The 21,658-nt window shown below is 40.6% G+C and overlaps 1 protein-coding gene across 1 annotated transcript in view; it reads left to right on the top strand.

The window, feature by feature from the left end:
• The window catches only part of ELMO1 (engulfment and cell motility 1), a 413,997-nt gene that overhangs the window by 106,145 nt on the left and 286,194 nt on the right, over window positions 1–21,658 (top strand). Inside the window, exons 5-6 of the mRNA XM_073332875.1 lie at window positions 11,418–11,468; window positions 19,815–19,984. Coding sequence (XP_073188976.1) covers window positions 11,418–11,468; window positions 19,815–19,984 — 221 coding nt within the window. The remainder of the gene's footprint in view (window positions 1–11,417; window positions 11,469–19,814; window positions 19,985–21,658) is intronic.

Consider the following 21,658-nt stretch of genomic DNA (forward strand, 5'->3'; position numbering starts at 1 on the left):
GTTAATACAACAAAAGGGTGGGGAGTCTCTGGGTGCTGTTTCTGTTGTTAGAGTATTGCTTTGAGTCTCTCTCTCTGTGAATTGCTTTGAGAACAGACTCTGTCTTAGAATGTACTAACACAGTTAGCAGCTTGCAAGTTTCACACAGAGAGGGAGAGAAACAGTACCAAAAACCAAGAGACCTCTTAATTAGTAATACCCTGGAATTTAAACTCTGGGGAATCAAACTCATTTGTGATTTTAATACAGAACTTCTTTAATATGATCCAACAACTGCGCAACAAAATGGGAGATGAAATTCAACATTGATAAGGGCAAAGTAAAGCACGTTGGAAAAAAAAAAGTCCCACTTACTGATATGTAATGATGGATTCTAAATTAGCTGTTACCACACAAGAAAGATGTTGGGGGTCAGCGTGGATAGTTCTCTGAAAACTTCAGCTCAATGCGCATTAGTAGTCAAAAAGGCAAACAGAATGATAGTTTCTATCCCTTTCCTAATCTATTCTAAGTCACAAAATTTTGTAATACCATTGTATAAATTCACGGTACACCCCATTTTGAATACAGTGTCCAGTTCTGGTGATCCCATCTCCAAAAGGATGTTTGTGGAACTGGAAAAGGTTCAGAGAAGGGCGACAAAGATGATCCAGGGTATGGAAGAGCATCAGTATGAGGAGAGATTAAAAAGATGAGGGCTGTTCAATATAGAAAGGAGATGAGTAAGGGGGGGATATGATAGAGGTTAATAAAATCATGACTGGTGTGGAGAAAGTGAACAGAGATGTGTTGTTTACCCTTTCCCACAATAATCATAGAATAACAGGGTTGGAAGGGACCTCAGGAGATCATCTAGTCCAACCCCCTGGTCAAAGCAGGACCAATCCCCTAAATGGCCCCCTCAAGGATTGAACTCCCAACCCTGGGTTTAGCAGGCCAATGCTCAAACCACTGAGCTATCCTTCCCCCCTGCCATGGGTCACCTGATGATGAAATTTAAACAGGTTAAATACAAACAAGAGGTAGGACTTTTGTTTTTGCACAACTCACAGTTAACCTGTGGAACTTATTGCCATGGAATTTTCTGAAGGCCAAAATTATAACTGGTTTAAAAAAAAACAAACCTGGATAAGTTTCTGGAGGATAGGTCCATCAATGGCTACTAGCCAAGATGGTCAAGAACATAACTCTGTGCTCAGGTGACCCTAAACCTCTGACTGCCAGAGGCCAGGAAGGGAAGATGAGGATGGATCACTCCAACTGCCCTGTTCTGTATGCTTCCCTGAAGCTCTGGTACCTGGCCACTGGACTAGATGGACCATTGGTCTGACCCAGCATGGTACTTTTGTTCTTTATTTTTAGCATGGTAGGTTGAGCAGAGCTAGTGCATTTGTCTGCCCGGGCCTGGTGGCATGCTCCCAGTTGCAGGGCCAACATACCCATAGAGTGGTCCAGCTTAATGCAGCACAAAAAACCATGGGATATGCTCCCAAAGTCCTAGCAACATACACAGCTGAGTACAGCATCAATGAGAACACAGTGAGTTGAGTAGGGCTTTGCATTGTGGCTGCTCACATCTGGACTAGGTTATCTTGGGTGTTCAGACCTGGTTACCTATTCTCTGGGCTAACGATGCACTGAAGATATACCTTTAGTTAAACTTGTGCAATAAGGCTGTGAAAATACATTCTGAGTTTGATGATTTTATTCTGGTTTAACTTAAATTGATTTGGTTTAGTTTATACCTGCTACTAAACAGGTCATTCTTCAAATGACTTTTTTTATGATTGTCTACACACAAGTTTGCACCAGTGTAATTCAATTGGTGCAAACTTGTGTGTGTAGACAATCATAAAAGTGGAGGGAAAAGTGGTTAATCTGCAGTCATTAATGTGCTGCATGCCCTTTTGGCCAGTGACTACAACTCAGCACTTACTGATGAAGCTGATGTAACTTTCATATTGTCTTTAAATGCAGGGAACTTTCATTCATTCATGTTGAGTACAGTCAATTCTTATTCAGTCATATTTTCATTGCTTTTAAACTTTTATATCTGACACTTGTGAAGACGTCCCACTTTTTTTTTTTCCTTTCATGCCTCCTACAGTTTCATGTTCATTTGAAAATGGAGCAGGCATTGCTTCTCACCATTTATTTTGAGAACATTTTACTTCTGTATTGTTTTGCAAATGGTGCAGTCCTCACCTGGCTTTTCATCCTCCCCCACCCAGCCCCTTGCTCCATTTACAGATGGAATCTTCTTGTTGTTTGTGAACGAGAGTATAGTTAAGTAACTAGTATTCGGTCTGTCTGAAAGGTGCCTTTGCTCCTGACCTATTTTTCTCTGAATAGGACCTGTAATTGTATATTCTGGTGAAATTCCACCATACCATTGTAAGCGCTGTGTGTGGGAGGTTATGTAAAAGATAGAACAAGAAACGAACCTTTTGTAGTTTTTAGTCTTTCATTTCAGTATTAACCTCTTTCTTCTGGGTTGTAAGCAAACATGCTGAATAGCAGGGGTTTCTGATTTAGTGCTTAGCTTGGCACTTCCTTAGCATCTGTAGATAATATGAAAGTGGGAGACAGCATGGAACTTAGAGATGGAAGTAACTTGGTAGGTTATCTAGTTCTTTCCCCTGCCATTTCAGCATTATTCCCTGTAATATACTCCCTGGCGTATACTGTCTAGTGCTTTGTCCGGTCTATGACTCAAGCAGTGGGGTTTCCACTACTTCCTTTGCCAGACTATTCTGCAGACTGAGAGATCACTTCTTAGGGCTTGGCTACACTTGCAAGTCAGAGCATGTTAAATCAGCCCTGGGTGCCCTAACTCCTGAGGTGTCCACACTGGCAAGGCACTTAGAGTGCCTGGACTCTGCAGCTGGAGCGCTTCTGGTAATCCACCTCCATGAGAAGCATAAAGCTTGCTGCGCCCCGGCTGAAATGCCCATGTGTCAGTGTGGATGACGTGTTGCATTACTGTGCTGTGATTGGCCTCTGGAAACGTCCCATAATCCCCTGAAGTCAAGTGGCCACTCTTGTCATTGTTTTGAACTTAGCAGCAGGTATACAGATATCCCCTTTCAAAGCTCCGTTTCTGACAGAGGGCATGCTTATCTGCTCCGGGACAAAGCAAACCATTGCTATGGAATGCTGCTATTGTGAGTGGGTGTGTGTGAGAGAGAGAGAGGCGGGGGGGGGGGGGGTCTGCTGCTGTCTGAACTTACAAGACAGCATGCTGACACACTCTCTGCCCCCCAAAACACACGGTCTGCTCCCCATACACACAACACACTCCCTGTCACACTCCCCCCGCCCCCATTTGAAAAGCACGCTGCAGCCACTTGTACACTGGGATAGCTACCACAATGCACTGCTCTGTGTGGCATTGCAAGAGCTGCTGCTGGGGCCACAGCACTGCACTTGCAGCTGACAGTGTAAACACACAGCAGTGTCTTCCCTGCTGCGGTCTCTGAAGGCTGGTTTAACTCACATGCCATGAAACAGCTGATTGGGAGGTGTGGGGAAGGCTGCCGGTGAGTGGGAGGTGCTGGGAGCGGGGGTGGGGTGGGGCGCGAAGTGATGGGGGGGGCTGCTGATGTATTACTGTGGCTCTTTGGCAATGTACATTGGTAAATTCTGGCTCCTTCTCAGGCTCAGGTTGGCCACCCCTCGTGTAAGTGCTTCTCTGAAGAGTCTGGGAGAGTGGATTCTTCTTGATGGGCCATCAACTCTCCTCTGACCCGTGTTAGTTGCTCATTTGTTACCGCTGAAAGGCTAGCACAGTTGCCAACTTTCACGTGGTAAATAAGCACCCCGATTTTCACAATAAGACAAAAATCAAGCTAATCCCATTTCAAAACAAGCCAATCCCTAAGAATCCAACACTCAGTGCGACTAGATCCCCCTGGCATGTAGTCTGGGACTGTAGTGGGCCCTCTGTGAACCTCTGACTCCCCCCCACCCCGGTCATAAATATAAAGGGAAGGGTAAACACCTTTAAAATCCCACCAGGCCGGAGGAAAAACCCTTTCACCTGTAAAGGGTTAAGTAGCTAGGATAACCTCGCTGGCACCTGACCAAAATGACCAATGAGGAGACAAGATACTTTCAAAGCTGGAGTGGGCGAGAAACAAAGGATCTCTCTGTCTGTGTGATGCTTTTGCCAGGAACAAAAAAGGAATGGAGTCTTAGAACTTAGTAAGTAATCTAGCTAGATATGCGTTAGATTCTGTTGTGTTTAAATGGCTGATAAAATAAGCTGTGCTGAATGGAATGTATATTCCTGTTTTTGTGTCTTTTTGTAACTTAAGGTTTTGGCTAGAGGGATTCTCTGTGTTTTGAATCTGATTACCCTGGAAGGTATTTGCCATCCTGATTTTACAGAGGTGATTCTTTTAGTTTTTTTCTTCAATTAAAATTCTTCTTTTAAGAACCTGATTGCTTTTTCATTGTTCTTAAGATCCAAGGGTTTGGGTCTGTGTTCATCTATGCAAATTGGTGAGGATTTTTATCAAGCCTTCCCCAGGAAAGGGAGTGTAGTGTTTGGGGAGGATTTTGGGGGGAAAGACATTTCCAAGCTGGCTCTTTCCCTGTTATATATTTGTTAGATGCTTGGTGGTGGCAGCAATAAAGTCCAAGGACAAAAGGTAAAATAGTTTGTACCTTGGGGAAGTTTTAACCTAAGCTGGTAAAAATAAGTTTAGGGGGTTTTCATGCAGGTCCCCACATCTGTACCCTAGAGTTCAGAGTGGGGAAGGAACCTTGACACCCCACCTTACCCCTGCTTGCTGGGAGCCAATCAAAAAGTGAAGCTACAAACAAAACAAGCCAAAAACTAGCCAACAAGCAACTCACAAGCCAATTAAGCCAAAAACAAGCCCAATTTCTGCATTTTTTTTTAATGGGTTTGGCATGTCTGAAGGCTAGTTGTGGGTTCTGTCAACCCCACAACATATTTCAGTGACATGCACATAGCAAAACTTCATAACTTCAGATACAATGGTAGCACACACAATTCAACAAGATCGTAATGTTCAACAGATCATGACTTCTCAAATGATACCTCAGAAGGCATACTTTGTACCGAACATATCATAATCATATCACAATGGTGAATACGGGGGTTCCAGGGTTCTACTTGAGGTACAGAGTCAACTTCTTTAATTTTTTTAATTCTTCCTCATAAGTCATTCTCTGCAGCTGCTTGATCGTTTTTGCCTCTCTGAATTTGTGTACATTTTTCTGTTAATTTCTGGGCCAATACTGAATGCAGGTATAGTCTGGCCAGAGTCATTTAGAGACTGGCTCAGTTCAAGTGATCCGTAGGGATTTCAATAATATTGGCCAAAGCATTAAATGTAATACTCTAAATTTAAATGTCTGTAAATTCAGTGTGCTAGAATAATTTTCCCCCAGACACCCTAGTCCTGTAGCGTTTTAGGAGAGTCTTGTCTAGGCTGATGTGGAACTAAGTTATTGGCAAATCCTGCGTTCTCACAAATGGAACATTGTATTGTAAGTGTGTGTAATACCACAATGACCTATCTTGGGAGAATAAGTGGACACTGTATATGACCTGAACTCTATGGAGCTTACCTGAATCAAATCTCTGAATTAACAAGACTGTAGAGGAGACAATGTTTTTAAATGATAAAAATTCTTTTCCAATAATAGAATAGACTATTACTCAGATAAGCTATTACCAGCAGGACAGTGGGGTGGGAGGAGGTATTGTTTCATATTCTCTGTGTATATATAAAGTCTGCTGCAGTTTCCACGGTATGCATCCGATGAAGTGAGCTGTAGCTCACGAAAGCTCATGCTCAAATAAATTGGTTAGTCTCTAAGGTGCCACAAGTACTCCTTTTCTTTTTGCGAATACAGACTAACACGGCTGTTACTCTGAAAACTATTACTTCTATATCTACTAAAGAAATTCTAAATATAACAATTTTGCTGTACATAGCACACACGCTCTCTTATTAGAGATCTGTCAGAAATAACTGCTTTTGGTATCTTTAAAAATACATGTTTAAAAATGTACTTCTATTACTATTAATATTGTCACCCCTCTGCTGAGCGAGCAATATCAAATGTCAGGGACTTCCTATTGGAGGATAAATCAATGATGGAAAGTTTTGATATTTTCTTACTCTGTGTATATACACTAGCCTTTGAACAGAGGTGGTTAAACAGGACACAGACAATCCCCTCTTTTAGGAATCCAGTATTGCCAACCCCAAACGTTCAAAAATCACAAGTCAGGCTCACCAAAAATCATGAGATTATGTAAAAACAATAGATTTGGTGTTCTTTTTATTTGCCTTCTGTGTTATGAACCTTTAGGGTGCCCTGGGGCCACATTTTGAAGCTTTCTCCACTGCCATGAGTGCTGAAGACTTACTTTTTCTTTAAGAATGAAGGGTGAAATCATCACATATCCACATGATTCCAGGAGCTGTGGTTTTAACAAAAACAATAATTATTGTGAGACTCATGACAAAATCATGAATTAGCAACACTGGAATCTCAGCCAAACTGTTAATGCCTGGTTTCCAGGGGGCAACAAAAATTTCTCTCTGGTTAGATTAATACAGAGAGCAAATTCTCCTATTGCTTGCAACAGCTCTCCCTCCACCACACCCAAAAAGAAACTTAATTACAAAATTAACAGAACCATGCAAGTGTTGTTTCAAAGACTGAACAGTGGTCAGATGCCAAGAAAAAGAACCTTTGAAACTATGTATAGCTTCACCACCTGGTGACTCCTGTCAAACAATATCATAGGTTATTAAAAATGATTTTAAAAAATTAAATCGAACATTTTTGAATGTATACATTTGTTTACTACTTGCAATGCTCTCAGCTTGGACAAAGAAAACGTTACAGAGATGGAACTAAAATATATCTCATAAATCCTAAAAATGAAAACTCTTTTGTGGCATTTAAGGAGAGAAGAAGTTTAGTAAATTTTTAAAAAACTGCAAAAATGAAGAAGCAATAATTATTTTGGATGTAAATGTGTGATTAAAGTACTTTTGGATTGCTTAACTATTGTTTAAGAAAGAGCCCTCTTAGACAGACCCATGTCTAATTTGTACAAATCTAAAAATTAATGAAATATTGAGCCCAAGAACCAAAGCTCCCAGACCTTCCCAAAATGTTTTTTGGTTTTGTTTTTTAAAAATGAACCACCACCGCCAGCACATTCCGTTCCAACCAATTGCAGCAAGCCAAGTCACGATGCATTTCAGTGGATATAATCATTATAAAAGTGAGAGGACCCACTACATGACTCATTTAACTTTTGACTTGCTTGGTAGGTTTTCTCAAGTGCTCTTCCCGCAAGCTTCTGCTTACTTGGCTGACTTGGCTGTTTTGATGGCATCTTGGAATTGAAATGAATATATCTTCATCCCTATCCATGGTTAGGGGACTCTTTTAATGACCCTGGGCCCACTTTTTAAATGCTATTACTTCATTAGAAGTCTGATGTGCCCATGATGCCTGTGATTTGGGCAGAGTAGGAAGAAGAAAAATAAACCACTTTTAGAATTGCTACTGTTAGGTCTGTTATTGACTGATCGGGGAGACTGAAGTGTTCTCCTACTGGTTTTTGAATGTTATGATTCCTGATGTCAGATTTGTGTCCATTTATTCTTTTGCTTAGAGACTGTCCGGTTTGGCCAATGTGCATGGCAGAGGAGCATTGCTGGCACATGGTGGTATATATCACATTGGTAGATGTGCAGGTGAACGAGCCCATGATGGTGTGACTGATGTGGTTAGGTCCTATGATGGTGTCCCTTGAATAGATATGTGAACAGAGTTGGCACCAGGGTTTGGTTCCTGGGTTGGTGTTTTTGTTGTATGGTGTGTAGTTGCTGTTGAGTATTTGCTTCAGGTTGGGGGGGTGTCTGTAAGCGAGGACTGGCCTGTCCCCCAAGGTCTGTGAGAGTGAGGGATCGTCCTTAAGGATCGGTTGTAGATCCTTGATGATGCGCTAGAGAGGTTTTATTTGGGGGCTGTAGATGACGGCTAGTGGCATTCAACAAAAAAATTTCAAAAACAGACTCCAACGTGAAACTGCAGAACTGGAATTACTTTGCAAACTGGATACCATCAGATTAGGCCTGAATAAAGACTGGGAGTGTCTGGGTCATTATAAAACCTAAACCTAATTTCCCCCTACTGTTACTCACACCTTGTCAAGTGTCTGAAATGGGCCACTCTCATTACCACTTCAAAAGTTATTTTTCCTCCTTTGGTATCCTGCTGTCAATTGAATTGTCTCGTTAGACTAACCTCACGCTTGGTAAGCCAATTCACATCTTTTCATGTATTTATACCTGCTCCTGTATTTTCCACTCCATGCATCTGATGAAGTGGGTTCTAGCCCACGAAAGCTTATGCCCAAATAAATTTGTTAGTCTCTAAGGTGCCACAAGGACTCCTCGTTGTTTTTGCTGATACAGACTAACACAGCTACCACTCTGAAACCTGTCATCTTGATTATGTTGTTTATGAATCTGCTGTGTCTGTGTGAAACAGAGATTGGTAGGAGGTTTCTCCAAATACCTTGGAAAACAAATGCACTTTTTGCATCCTAGATAATAATGGCATATCCTACCCTAAATAACACTGACCCTTGTGTTCTGAACATGAATGCCAGAATCCAAGATGTTGTGTTTAAATGACATTCAGGTATCCTGAGTAAGAACTCCAGATACAGTCTCTCTACCACTAAGCAGATTAGATGTGTATAAACGTTGTTGTTGAAATTTAACTGGCATACTGAATACTGCACCATGCAGTTAATGTAAAAAATCCTCTTGGTCTAATTGTGTGCTTACAGATTGTTTCCTTGCAGGCTCTTAAGTCATTATTTAGAATGGATAAACGAAATTGGATTTTTGATTGGGGAGAAGCTAACCCCTTTTTAAGTGTCACTAGCCTACTGTGTTAGAAAACTGATGCTTTGGATGCGTTCAGATAAAAGGGAATATATTTTTTTCCTTAAACCTTTGTCTACAGTAGGATTTTATAGACTGCTAATTCTCAATGAGAGCAGCTCACAGTGATAGCACTGATGGAAGTTGTAGTGTAGGAAAGTGTTACTGTACTCTACTCTGAGCGAGGTGTGATGGCTTGGTGATTTAAAAAAAAATGTCTGAGCCTTGTCTACGTTACAACTTCCACCGCCCATTGAGAATTTGGGGTCTGAAAATCTTGGTATAGACCCAGCCAGAGAAATGAACATGGCAGGAAGGTCAAAATAAAATCTCTCCCAGCACTACTTACGCACTGTGGTTCATTTTTTCTGTACAACTCTATATAATGTGGGCTGGCATTTATTTAGGCAAATATTTACCTACTCTGTCTATTTAGAATCCTAGAATATCAGGGTTGGAAGGGACCTCAGGAGGTCATCTAGTCCAACCCCCTGGTCAAAGCAGGACCAATCCCCAATTTTTGCCCCAGATCCCTAAATGGCCCCCTCAAGGATTGAACTCACAACCCTGGGTTTAGCAGGCCAATGCTCAAACCACTGAGCTATCCCTCCCCCCCATGTAGCCCCCAATGCCATAATATCTGAGTAGTTTTCAAGTACCTAGCCTGGAATTAGAAATAACATGAATTCCCCCCCCCCCCCATTCCAAGACTGCTGAAGAAATAGAGATCTTTATTTACTTGTGGGCGGGGGTGGGGTGGGGTGATGACAGAGAGAAAGAAAATATTATTGTGGGGAAAGCAAAATTGAAGAAATTAGTTTTGCATTTATGTTGTGGATGGAGACGTGATCTCTCTGAAGTAGCTAGAGCCAGTCTCATGAATTGCTCTGAATACTAGGAGAGAGACCATGTACTGGACCTTATTTAGTGACCCGTTTAATCACTTTGGTTTCAAGCAGGATACATCTTATTTATATTATTTTGTTGTTGAGCTGCATAGGGGTAGGGAGAGTTGGGGAAAATCGCTTTTAAAAAAAAAAAAAAGTCCCCCCTCCCCAAATATCAACCTATGGAACACTCTACGCTGCAGTAATTTGAAATGTTTTTGCTCTCTTCTACATTTTGGTGCTCTGTATTCTCATAAAAGAAATAGATAAAACGATAATATAATTATCTTCAATCAAACTGTTGCATTTTGCAGTTATAGGAACTCAGGATCACTGTTTTACCTCTTACCTCAGATTGGTTAATCACACGTTGCTGGATTTTTTTTTAAACTAATATAACATTTTAAAAAGTTAAAACAGTGTCTCAAAGTAAGAGATTAACAGATTCTGAAGTCAGAAGTGACCGTTGTGATTATTTAGGCCATAGAATTTACCAAAAAAAATTTCCGGTTTGAACTAGAGCATATCTTTTAGAAAAACATAAATGTGTCAACAGAATTTGGGTTTGCACTAGAGGCATCCCCAAGCTTGTTACAAAATACCAGGGTAAATACTGGTAGTACTGAGACTTTGGGACTCATCAAAAGGCCACTGAAGCTCAGTGGGAGTTTGACATCAATTTAGCTTTTGGTGAGGTGCAACATAGGCAAATGTGCTATTATATGTTTATATATATTATATTATACTTCACAGGCTGTCTTGGGCTATAGAATCTCTCTTAGAATCTCTCTTTTTTTAAAGAGGCTTATTGGACAGAAGATTGGCTTATCCCATACTCTTTCAAAAACTGTTACGAGATTCTTAGCTTCCTGCAGGCACCTTAGTTTAATTTAACATTTTATATGAGCTTAGCCAAAAGAAAATATCTTATCCCTTCTCTTTCTGCCAACTATGTGAGAAATGACTTGTGGTATAAATGAATTTGCAGACATCAGTGATGTAGTTTGACTTATTAACCCTTCAGCATCTTTGTTGGAGGGGGGTGCAAAACAGTGGTGGCAGAGCTCAGTGGCTGGTTCCAGTGGTTTGTCAGCATGTTCTTGTTCTAGAAAATGAAGAGCCTGTGGGATAACATTTAAATGCTGCAGATGTTTAATGATAGGTTTCAGCAATCTTACAAACTCCTCAGCTATGCAGCACAAGATTAGAGCCAGACATTACTGGCAGTTATTTATGTCTATTATGGTATATTTCAAAGAAATATTTAGAAATTGTCAATGGTAGCTAAATTCTGCAATACATGAAGTCATTCTTAAAATGGTTTAAATCTGTTTAAAACTTCATATAAAGAACATACATATTTCTATTTCTTGCTTTAACAATGGGTAGCTTGCATAATAAGGGGGAAATTGTGTATCTTAGCGTACATATGCACTGGAGAGGCATTCACACACTTACACAGACAAAGCATTGTTGCTGGTTTAATGTTGTATTCTATCCTGTGCGTGTTGCACCTTTTGTATGAGCTGATTGTAATTAGAGGGAATAAAACCTTTTGGATTTTCTCTTTCAGAATCGCAATGAAATTAAAAATGGAGCGATCCTTCGATTAACAACATCTCCAGTAAGTTACCATTCTGTTCGTTCTCCTTAAACTTTTTCAGTCTCCCATAATGATGGTTTGGTTGAGGTGATTACTATGAATTTTTTTCTTGTACTGAATTCATGGAAGGGACTGAGAATTAGTGGTTCTCTATGTTTTTGGGGTCTGTGATGCTCAAAATGGTGTAAAATGTTGCCCCAATGATCTACTGTATCCCACAGTCCAACTGCAATGGATTGTGGGATTTGGAGGGTTTTCACTCATCTGGAAGAGGGCCAGTGTTGCTGGGTGTGGGGCTTGTGGATTAGGGTTGGTGCTGCTGGGTACTTCTGTCTAACCTCTCTTCCCACCCCATTTGCACAGCACTCATCTCCAAGGTGGCACAGCTTCCAGTCTGTGAAGATGGCACCAACGCCTCCATCAGAGAAACTGTGTCTGCTGCAGAGTTCAGAGTTGGGAGGGAGGATGGAGGACAGGATGGGGAGAGGTCTACTATGTTTGCATTAAAGGCACGTAGTAGGGTTGGGATGACAGAAGGGGGAGAGAGAGGATGACTGAGTGAACTGCTCTTCCTTATCTCCTCCTCAGGTTCCTAGTGACGGTGAGATTTTGCATTTTTTATGCCACTCCCTCTCAGCTGGTGGGTGGGATTCACCAGATTCCTATCATGGCCCATTTCTGGGCTCTCAGCTATACTGCCACATATTGAAAGCCTCTGTTTATCTGCAGCATGGGTGTCAGCAATACAGCTCTCTCCATCTTCCCTCACCAATGCACTGTCTTGCTAAAACAGCTTACCTGCGTTTGTCTGGTCATGGTAGCCACGGCAGATTCAATGCAGTGTTCTGAAAATTTCAGTCCCCAGGCAAAGCAACTCCTTTAAACAATCTCAACTCTATTCTGGCGGGATCAAATCTAGGGATGAAAAAGGTCCTGCCCATTCAATCCTTGGCTTCAGATGAGGCTGCCAAAAGGGGTGCCAGTTACAAAGGAAGCTTTGTGATGTGAAGACCTGTCTATTAGGACTTGGACTGAGACCATTAATTCATTTCACATAGGCCATTGAACTGCTTAGCAACTTTCAGGTAAGGGAAATCTAGTCTGGATTCTAACCTGTAGTAAAGAAATGAAAAACTCTGTATCTTACTGATAATTCACCAAGTCATGCAGACCTCTCTGTTCACACCCACCCCACCCAACTTGATGTTTGCAGTCACCAGACACTGGGCATGCAAATAGCAAAGTTGAAGATATGTTGGAGTAGAAATAGAGAATGGAAGGGCACGGTAAGGACACAGTTAGACATCTGGAATTTTTGGGCAAGCGAATGGAACTTTATTCATTCCATGAGAGCATAACCTCTCATAAGGTGACCTGTCCAGCAGCAGTAAAAAGAGAGAAGGCAATAGGTGGTACTCTCTGTCACATGCCTTCTTTTTTTCATGCTCAATTCCAGAGTACCACATTCCCAAAGCTTAACAGCAGTTTAAGAGCAAGGCCCTCTCACAACCTGGCTTACTTCCAAGCTGTATCATGGCCTGCAACCCAGGACAACCTAATACCTAGGAAGCTACCTGGCCTCATAGGATGGCTCAGGCTTCCTGTGAATCTAACCCCCTTTCCTGGGATGCCTCAGGAAGAGGTGAGGTGGGGACTTATAGACTCATAGACTTTAAGGTCAGAAGGGACCATTATGATTATCTAGTCTGACCTCCTGCACAACGCAGGCCATGGAATCTCACCCACCAAGACTTCCTCAATACCTCCCAATCTCTGTGGTTTTCAGGGAATCAAGCACCAATCCATATCTATCCCACTGAAAAGGGGGACCTGACATCCCTGTTGCCTAAAATTGTAATCCTATAAAACCAAGCAAAATCTGTGTTGATGTGTCAGCAAAGAGTACCACACAAACCCTCTGCATAATTCCACAAAAAGTACGCGTGCCATCTACTCCATGTTGGAGCCATGGTACCTTCTAATTTCCAGCATTGATTTATTTATTTTTTACCTAATTCCAGTGTTTTATTCTCAAATGTTTACATTTTTTTAAAACTGTGGCTGTGGTTTGGGGGACCTTTTCAAAGGGTTGGGTGTTGCTAGTAAATGGCATTTTTGTGCTCTTTAAAATTTACAGATTAATGGTGCTTTCCATGTACGTATGCTAGAAGAAAATCTTTGTTCTCTAGGTACTACAATAATGGGCACTATATAAGTACCTAAGGTAGATAGAGCAGGAGTTTTCAATCTGTGGGCTTGGGACCTACACTGAGCCCCCGTTGTTTGCCTTGGGAAGCTGGATGGCCACATGTCTGTCCTTCCTCCTTGTTTCCAGCCGAGAACAACAGAACATGTGGAGGAGACACTGAAAAGCAAATATAAACTGTGTAATTCTGCAGAATGGACAAAACCCTTATGCTACATACAGCTAAAAATACACGAATGCTTTCAGAAACTTGCTTTAACATAACAGAATTATTAGCTGTCACCAGGATGGTGTGCTATTGTAAATGGAAAGGGAAGTCAGTCATTTAATAGAGGATGGGAAGGGTGAGATGCAAGTAAGTCCACAAGACTCAATTAGGATGTGGACATTCCATGAAAACATTTAAGAAGCCCCTATTTTAGAGAACATTCATCAAATATGTTTGACCTTGGGGCAAGTGAACTGGCCAAGAAGCTGTTACTCAGCTAAATGGAAGCATTTCTCCACTTGGGTTCATCAACACAATTTGTCTCTGAACTCCATTGGAATCCCTGATATCTTAGAGTATCTAGTTACCTGTAAGTCTTTGGATCTTGCGTTCAGTTCCCTGCAGGTTCATTTAGCAGCAATTGGCACTTTCCATCCTCCAGTGGATAACTGTATGATTTGACACACCCTGTCACAACTATATTTTTGAAGGGGATTCTCAGAACCTTTCCACCAGTGGTGAAGTTTGTATCTCAGTGGGATCTCAGTTTTGTTCTGTCATCTTTCACTAAGACTCCCTTTGAGTCTCAGACTACATGCTCTATGAGCTGTCTGTGCATGGAGGTGGCCTTTCTGATAGCTATAACATCGGCAACAAGAGTCAGTGAACTGGGAGTACTTATGGTTGGCCCACCTTCTATAAAGAAAAGGTATCGCTACACCTCCACACCAGAGCCATACCCAGGGTAGTTTTTATATTTCATGAGAGTCAAGTCATCCAATTACTTGTATTTTTTTCCTAAACCACATGCCTTGGAAGAAGAGAGAAGACTGCATTCTCTGGACGTCCAGAGGGCTTTGGCCTTTTATCTGCAAAGAACAAAGAAGTTTAGAAGACACCTAAACTATTTGTTTCCACAGCAGAATGATCAAGAGGTCAATATATATCCACACAGAGATTTTCTAAATGGATCTTGGGTTGGGTCACCTTTTGTTACCAACTAGTTGGCATCTTCCCAACCATCCCCAAAGGGATAAAGGCTCATTCCATTGAGGGGTCAAGCTACTTCAGCTGCATCTCTGAGAGACATACTCAGACTAGAATATGTAGGGCAGCTACTTGGTGCTCTTTGCATACTTTCATAAAACATTATACCATGGTACAGTCTCAACTGTGGATACAGCTGTGGGGACAGCAGTGCTACATTCAGCTATCACTTCTGTTTCCCTGCACCCACCCACAGTTTGTCTACTCCTTGTTAATTTCTCACATCCGGAATACACATTACAACCATCACTCAAAGAAGAAATGGAGGTTACTTAACTGTAAGTGGAAGTTCTTTGAGATGTGTGGTCCCTATCTATATTCCACTACCCTCCCTCTGTCCCCTCTGCTGTGGATTGGGTATGCTGCAGTAAGAATGGGAAACTGGAGAGATGTTGGCCAGCACCAGCCTGCAACAAGTGCAGTAATTGTAAAACATACTTCACAGAGCTCTTTTGTGGATTGTTTGTGCAGGGCTTAAGTTTTAATTGCTAAGTATTATTATAAAAATTGTAACCAGTTGCCCATGCAGCCTTCAATTGAATTTCGTTGCTTAGTTGGAGTAAAATGCCAATTGGTCTTAAGTGGTTTGTTGGATTTAGTTTGCATATAATGCAGATTATATAGCATGTCCAATCATCCACTGTTTTCTGGAGTATGATTGTGGATGAAATTGCAGCCTAAACACAGAATTTCCTTGCTTTGATTGGTTTAAATACTCTAGATTAACCCTTAATGGTCTGTACCCATCGTTATTCTAGGGGGATTAGACATTCTGATTTTGTTTACACCAGTGGGAATGATGTGATTAATTTTTCTGCATAGCAAGCTGAAATGTGTACACAATCTTGTATTTCGTGATATGTTTCTTAAATTATGTTGTAAAGGACAAAGAGTAAAATCCTGTCCCTATTGAAGTCAATTGGTGTTTTGCCATTATTATTTGTATTACTTTAGTGCTTAGGAGTCCCAGTCATGAACCAGGATCCCATTGTGCTAGGCACTGTACAGAACAAAGAGAGTCCCTGCCCTGAAGAACTTAATCATTGAGAGTTTTGCTGTTGAAGCCGGTAGGGTCAGGATTTCACCCAGAGTGCATCAATGTTTGAGAATGTCTGGATTCAGAATTTCTGCAACCTCCTTCCCAGGCTGACGCTCTTCCTCTTCCCTAAGTTTGTGTTTTAATTGTTTGCAAAGTTTAAAGATACGAGGGCTGAAGTATTCTCCTATGCCAGGAGTACTTAGGCAGTGTACAGTGATGGGTTTATCTATAGCAGTCAGTGGAACCCTTCCTAGGAGTTCCTAACCTTCAAAGGGTTGAGGAGTTTTCTATGCAAATTCCTACCTTGGACTTAGATCATTTCTTTTTTATTGTAAAACTGACAGTCCTGTCAAGCTGTCTCTACTTCAGACAGTGCAGCCTATCCTGGCTGTCCTTTCAACAAGACTAGACAGATATTTTAGGTTTCTTGGAGGCCTTTTGAAATACTCCAGCTTTGACAGAGTGCATTTCACAAGCTTCCTGTTCTCCTCCTCTGCCTCTTCCTCTTCTAAGCTGGAGAGCATTTAATACAACCCTTACTTTATTGGAACAGCAGTGTTCTGGCTAATTCCCCTCATCATATTTCTCAAAAGGGGTTTATTTTTTATTCCTACCTGGATCATATTTTAATAAGAACAGACATGTGGCAGCCAGCTCTACTGTTCTTTAATGAGCGATGCTCTCTACTGTCCATCCACTGATGAATTATAAATCATTAAAAGAGCACCCTGGTAACCACTCAGCATGCATCATCTGGGTGTCATTTTAATACATTGTTCAGCAAGACTGTACATGCTGTAAGAGCACATATGAGCACTATGGCAACAAGAATTGGAGATTTTTGAGGGCTTCGTGTTGTTCAGTGCAACAATATTTTCATCCATGTGGCACATAATGCCAATAGCCAACATTACATATTTGGCCAGGTGCCACATGAGACAATTACCAATATTTCTGTTAAGAAAAATATTTCTTTACTCTCTAAACAAGATCTGATCTGCCAATACCAGTTCTTCTCTCTTCTGATGGCAAAAAGAATGCAGGTTTCTGGATGCACAGACTTGCAGGGGGTTGCTTTACATACCATAGGCGCCACTGCCTAGAAACTTTGACCTTTGGCCTGTTAAGCTTTGTCCACATTCATTGTTCAGGAAATCTTTTGCTGTTGCACTACAGTTAGTGTAGCATTAACATTGGTGTAGGCAAATGTAGTTGAGGAGATGACTAAGTTCCCATCTACACAGCCAAAAGTGAGTTTAACTACTATTATATCATAGCTAGGTTACATCATGGTTTGGCTAGCCTGTGTAGAATGGACCAAACTATATTGCACAAATGTTATAGAACTGTTACAGCCATGGGTGAAATCTTTACCCCACTGTAGTCAGTGGCAAAACTTGGCCTTTACAAGGCTGCAGCAAATTTCTGTAACTGTTTTAGGTCCTATCCACACAGGCAAGATCAAACTGCCATAAAAAAACATGGTCAGGACATTATCAAGTTACCATGTGATCCCCCAACACAGCAGTTTTGCAGTGTAGATGGACTATTAGCCTAGATCTCCGCTCTTACTAAAGCATAGTTACGACAACATCTAGCCCCATTCACGCAACCAACCATCCTGTTTTGTAACTGTCTTTAATGATCATTGTCAAATTTGTTGGTTATATCTCTGTAGATGGGACCGTAACATTCTAGTTTGTGACTTTTCTTCGTGCAGCAGTAGTGAAGGTCTTCTAAATAGATTTTGAGTGTGGTTTGTTTCAGTAACATGTTTAATGATGTCTTTGAAACCATTTTCAAAGTGAGTTCAGCTGAGCTGATGTAGTACTTTTGAAGACCCTCCAAAATGTCCAGTCTAGAGTGGGTAACAACTCATAGAAGTTAAATTTGTTCTGAGAAATAATATTTTGCAAAATCTCCATGCCAGCAGCTAGCCATCCTTCCCAGATGTAACAGTCATGGAGACTGAAGGCTTATCTACATTATGGGAGTTACTGTGGCATAGCTCGACACAGCGTGCTGTAGATATCATAATAAGTCAATCTAAGCTACGTTGACTCCAGCTACATTATTCACGTAGCTGGAGTTACGTAACTTAGGTCGAGTTAAACCCATAGTGTAGACCTGCCCTAAGTTGACGTAAGTTTTAGGTGTAGACCTGGCCTGGGGAGAGAAGGAAAATCTCAATGAAAGATTGTTTGGGGAGGTAGGAGATGACTGTTGAATTTTTGTTTGAAATAATAATGGCTTTTCAATAGATGCTGTAGGATAATGTGTCCTCCCTTTAGAAAGAAAATTGTGCTCCTATTGGCAAAACTTATTTTCTTTCGTAGAGGCCTTACGAGTGTGTGTGTGTGTGTGTGTGTGTGTGTGTGTGAAAAACAGTGTTGTGACTAATGTGGAAGTTGGGAGAGCTGGGGTCTGTACTTGTCTCTGTCATAGGCTTCATGCATGGCTTTCAGCAAATCACTTAACCTCTGTGTGCCTTAATTTACTCATCTGTAAAATGGAGGAAAATGATCCTTTCTTACCTCCTGGGAGGGTGGGGGGGGGAAAGGGGATGTTGGGAGGCTTAATTTATTAATGTTTATCAAGCATTCTGAAATCGATAAATAGAGGGTTATATATAAAGTACATATTGGTTTTCATTATTTCCAATCTCTCCTGTTCAAAAATATTCACTTATACATTCCATTCTGGATATTCACAGCACCTACTGAAAAGCCATTGTCCTTGCAGGTGTAGAATAATTATTATATAGCAAAGAAATTGTCATCCAGAACAAATTCAGCTTTCCCTAGTGTAAATATAATATCAGAGAGTGACTGTGCCAGAGTGAATTAATGGTAAGGGAGAGTGTACCTCCCTTACCATTAATTCAGTTTCCTAATGGTCTGCTGCTTCAGATTCACACTTAATTCAATGCACATAAGAGTGTTGTAGGAACTGAATTTTACAAGCATCTGAGTACAGCAGGAAAGGCTGTATCAATAACAGAAAGATTGGTTAGCTGTTAGCTGAAGATTTTGGACATTGTATCCTGGTAATTGTTATTCTGGGAGCATTGACTGAAAATGTGAAATTAATGTATTTTAAAGTATTTGCTTAACTATGCAAAACAGATTTACATGGCTTCTGGACAATTTAATTTAAAAAAATCCCTTTAGCTCTTTACTTTTTCTGTTCCTGTCAGATTTCACATTATTTCTCATCAGAGAGCTAAACATTGATGGGTAGGATATTTTTAATATGTGATTCAGTTGAGTGAATAAGATGATGTATGTGTGATAACATCATATAGTTTAGGAGGAAATCATTCCCATGTTCTTTGGAAATACAAATACTATGGATATAAAACTGAGAAAAAGAAAAAGGGGTAGGGAAAGGAGCGGAAGAAACAGAAATCAGTACCATGTGCGCTCTGCATAGGATCTGGAGTAAGATGATATATTTTTGTTTAAGGGTGATGGAATAGTGCGTTGAATGGAATAAATGTAGATTTGAAAAAAACTATCATTGTCCTAATTATAAAGAAACTACATTTATGTACTTGGCTTTTGGGGGTAGTTTTATTGTTTGGGTCACACTTCATATTAAGGGTACATAAGCTTTTTGGGCCATGGACTGTCTTTTTTTATTTTGTTTTGTGGTGTTTTTTTTTTTTTTTTTTTTTTTTACAGTGCCCAGTATAAAGGGATACCGGTCTAGGACTGGTCTCTTGGGTGCTACCGCGATACAAATAATAATCCGTTCCGTTCAGAGAAATTTGGGGCCCCAGTACATCATTTGCACATTTCATTTATAACTAAGGGTTTGAGGAGGTTTTTTTAATGTGTTTTTTTTTTCTCTTTTGTCTCTGGTGAGGCTCAAAATGCACAGCAGCTTCATGAGAGGATCCAATCTTCTAGTATGGACGCCAAGTTAGAAGCACTGAAAGACTTAGCCAGTTACTCACGGGATGTTACGTTTGCCCAGGAATTTATAAATCTAGATGGTATCTCTCTCCTAACGCAGATGGTTGAAAGTGGCACAGAGTAAGTATTTTACTTGAACTGTAACGTTTGTTTTCACCACTTTTTTGTGTGTCTCTCTCTCGTACACACTATTTTAGCTTGAAATATTGGTAAACACTTCTCACTTTCTAAAACTAAATGAACATAAGAAAATGAAAAGCAGTATCTGAACAGTCCTCTGCTACTAAAACAATATCTGTGCAATCACATGAAACCTTGTAAAAATATGTTGTTTTCCCAGAGGGAAAAAGAAATCTTAGGAAGTCACAAGTCACTTCTGTGCCACAAAGCCCAGGAATCAACATGGTCTTCATTGCCCCGAAATAACAAGCTTCATTTGTTAAACTTTTGATCCCAAGATTCCTGTTAAATAGTGACAACTAATAACTGTTTTTTTAAATTTATACTTTTTGATACAATGTAAAAAAAATCCACTTCCTTTTGCTTTCTTTAATTTTATGTTTTTAATTTTAGTTTCATTTTTGATGGGATTTTCAAAGATTTTTACAAGTCAATAGGATTTAGGTACCTGACTCCCTTTCACTCTTTTTGAAAATGTCAGCCATTTTTACCAGTGTGAAGTGGCCTTATCCTGTTCCATTAAAGTAACCGAGAGTTCTGTTGTTCACTTCAATGGGCATAGGATTGAGGCAGTTGTTGGAAGTTTGTGCAAAATAGACCCCCCCCCCCCCACCAGTTGGTGCATCACACTATTAAGTAATACTTTAATAGTTTCTGTTTGCAACGGCTTTTGAGATCCTTGGATGAAAGGTGCTGTTTACAGATAGTGATTTGCTATCACTCTATCAGATACCATGAAGGGCACCTATGTGGATATTTTAGATTACTGCTTGCAATCCAGGTAGTGATACAAAGGGTTTGATTCTGCACTCCCTCACAACACTTTTACACTGGCATAAGGACTTGTCTGTATTAGAGATTTAGGCACTGATGTACATGCAGTAGAACAAAACCAAGGCTGATCTAGACACACAAGTTGTACTGGCTTAATTAAAATAACTTTTCAATAATTTTTTGTTAAATTGGCTAATATTGCTTCAGCATTTGTTGGTTAAAGACCAAATTAAGGTAAATCAATATAAGCCAGGTTTAAATTAATTAGTGTCCTCACATACTCCTAGTTAAATAAGTTCAAGTGTGTGTATATGCAGTCTCTAAGGTGCCACAAGTACTCCTGTTCTATATGCAGGCTGTATGCAATGTTGTTGCAGCTGTGCTGGTCCCAGGATATTAGAGAGAGAGGTGGGTGAGGTAATATCTTTTATTGGACCAAGTTCTGTTGGTGAGAGAGTCAAGCTTTCAAGCAGCTCTGTGTAATCTTGAAAGCAGAAGTTGGCCCAATTAAAGATATTACCTCATCCACCTTGCCTCTGTATGTAGGCTGGGCATTTGTGTAGATCTACTACACCGATATAAAAAGTGTCTTCCATTGACAGGGCTTTCAAACAGGTATAAGCTGCACTAGTACAAGCTGCTCTTTTGCTGGTGCATCATGTCTGCACTAGAGGTTTGCAACAGGGTAGCTATATCAGGGCATGTACACTGGTGCAAAAATATCCAGTGTAGGCAAACCCTAAAACTGGTGTGCCAGAGCAGAGAATCAGGACCAAAGACTTTCCAATGGATTCACATGTTGATGACTTATAACTGCTCACTATATTCTTCCTCCTTGTT

This window comes from Lepidochelys kempii, chromosome 2 (assembly GCF_965140265.1).
Source record: "Lepidochelys kempii isolate rLepKem1 chromosome 2, rLepKem1.hap2, whole genome shotgun sequence".
NCBI lineage: Eukaryota > Metazoa > Chordata > Testudines > Cheloniidae > Lepidochelys > Lepidochelys kempii.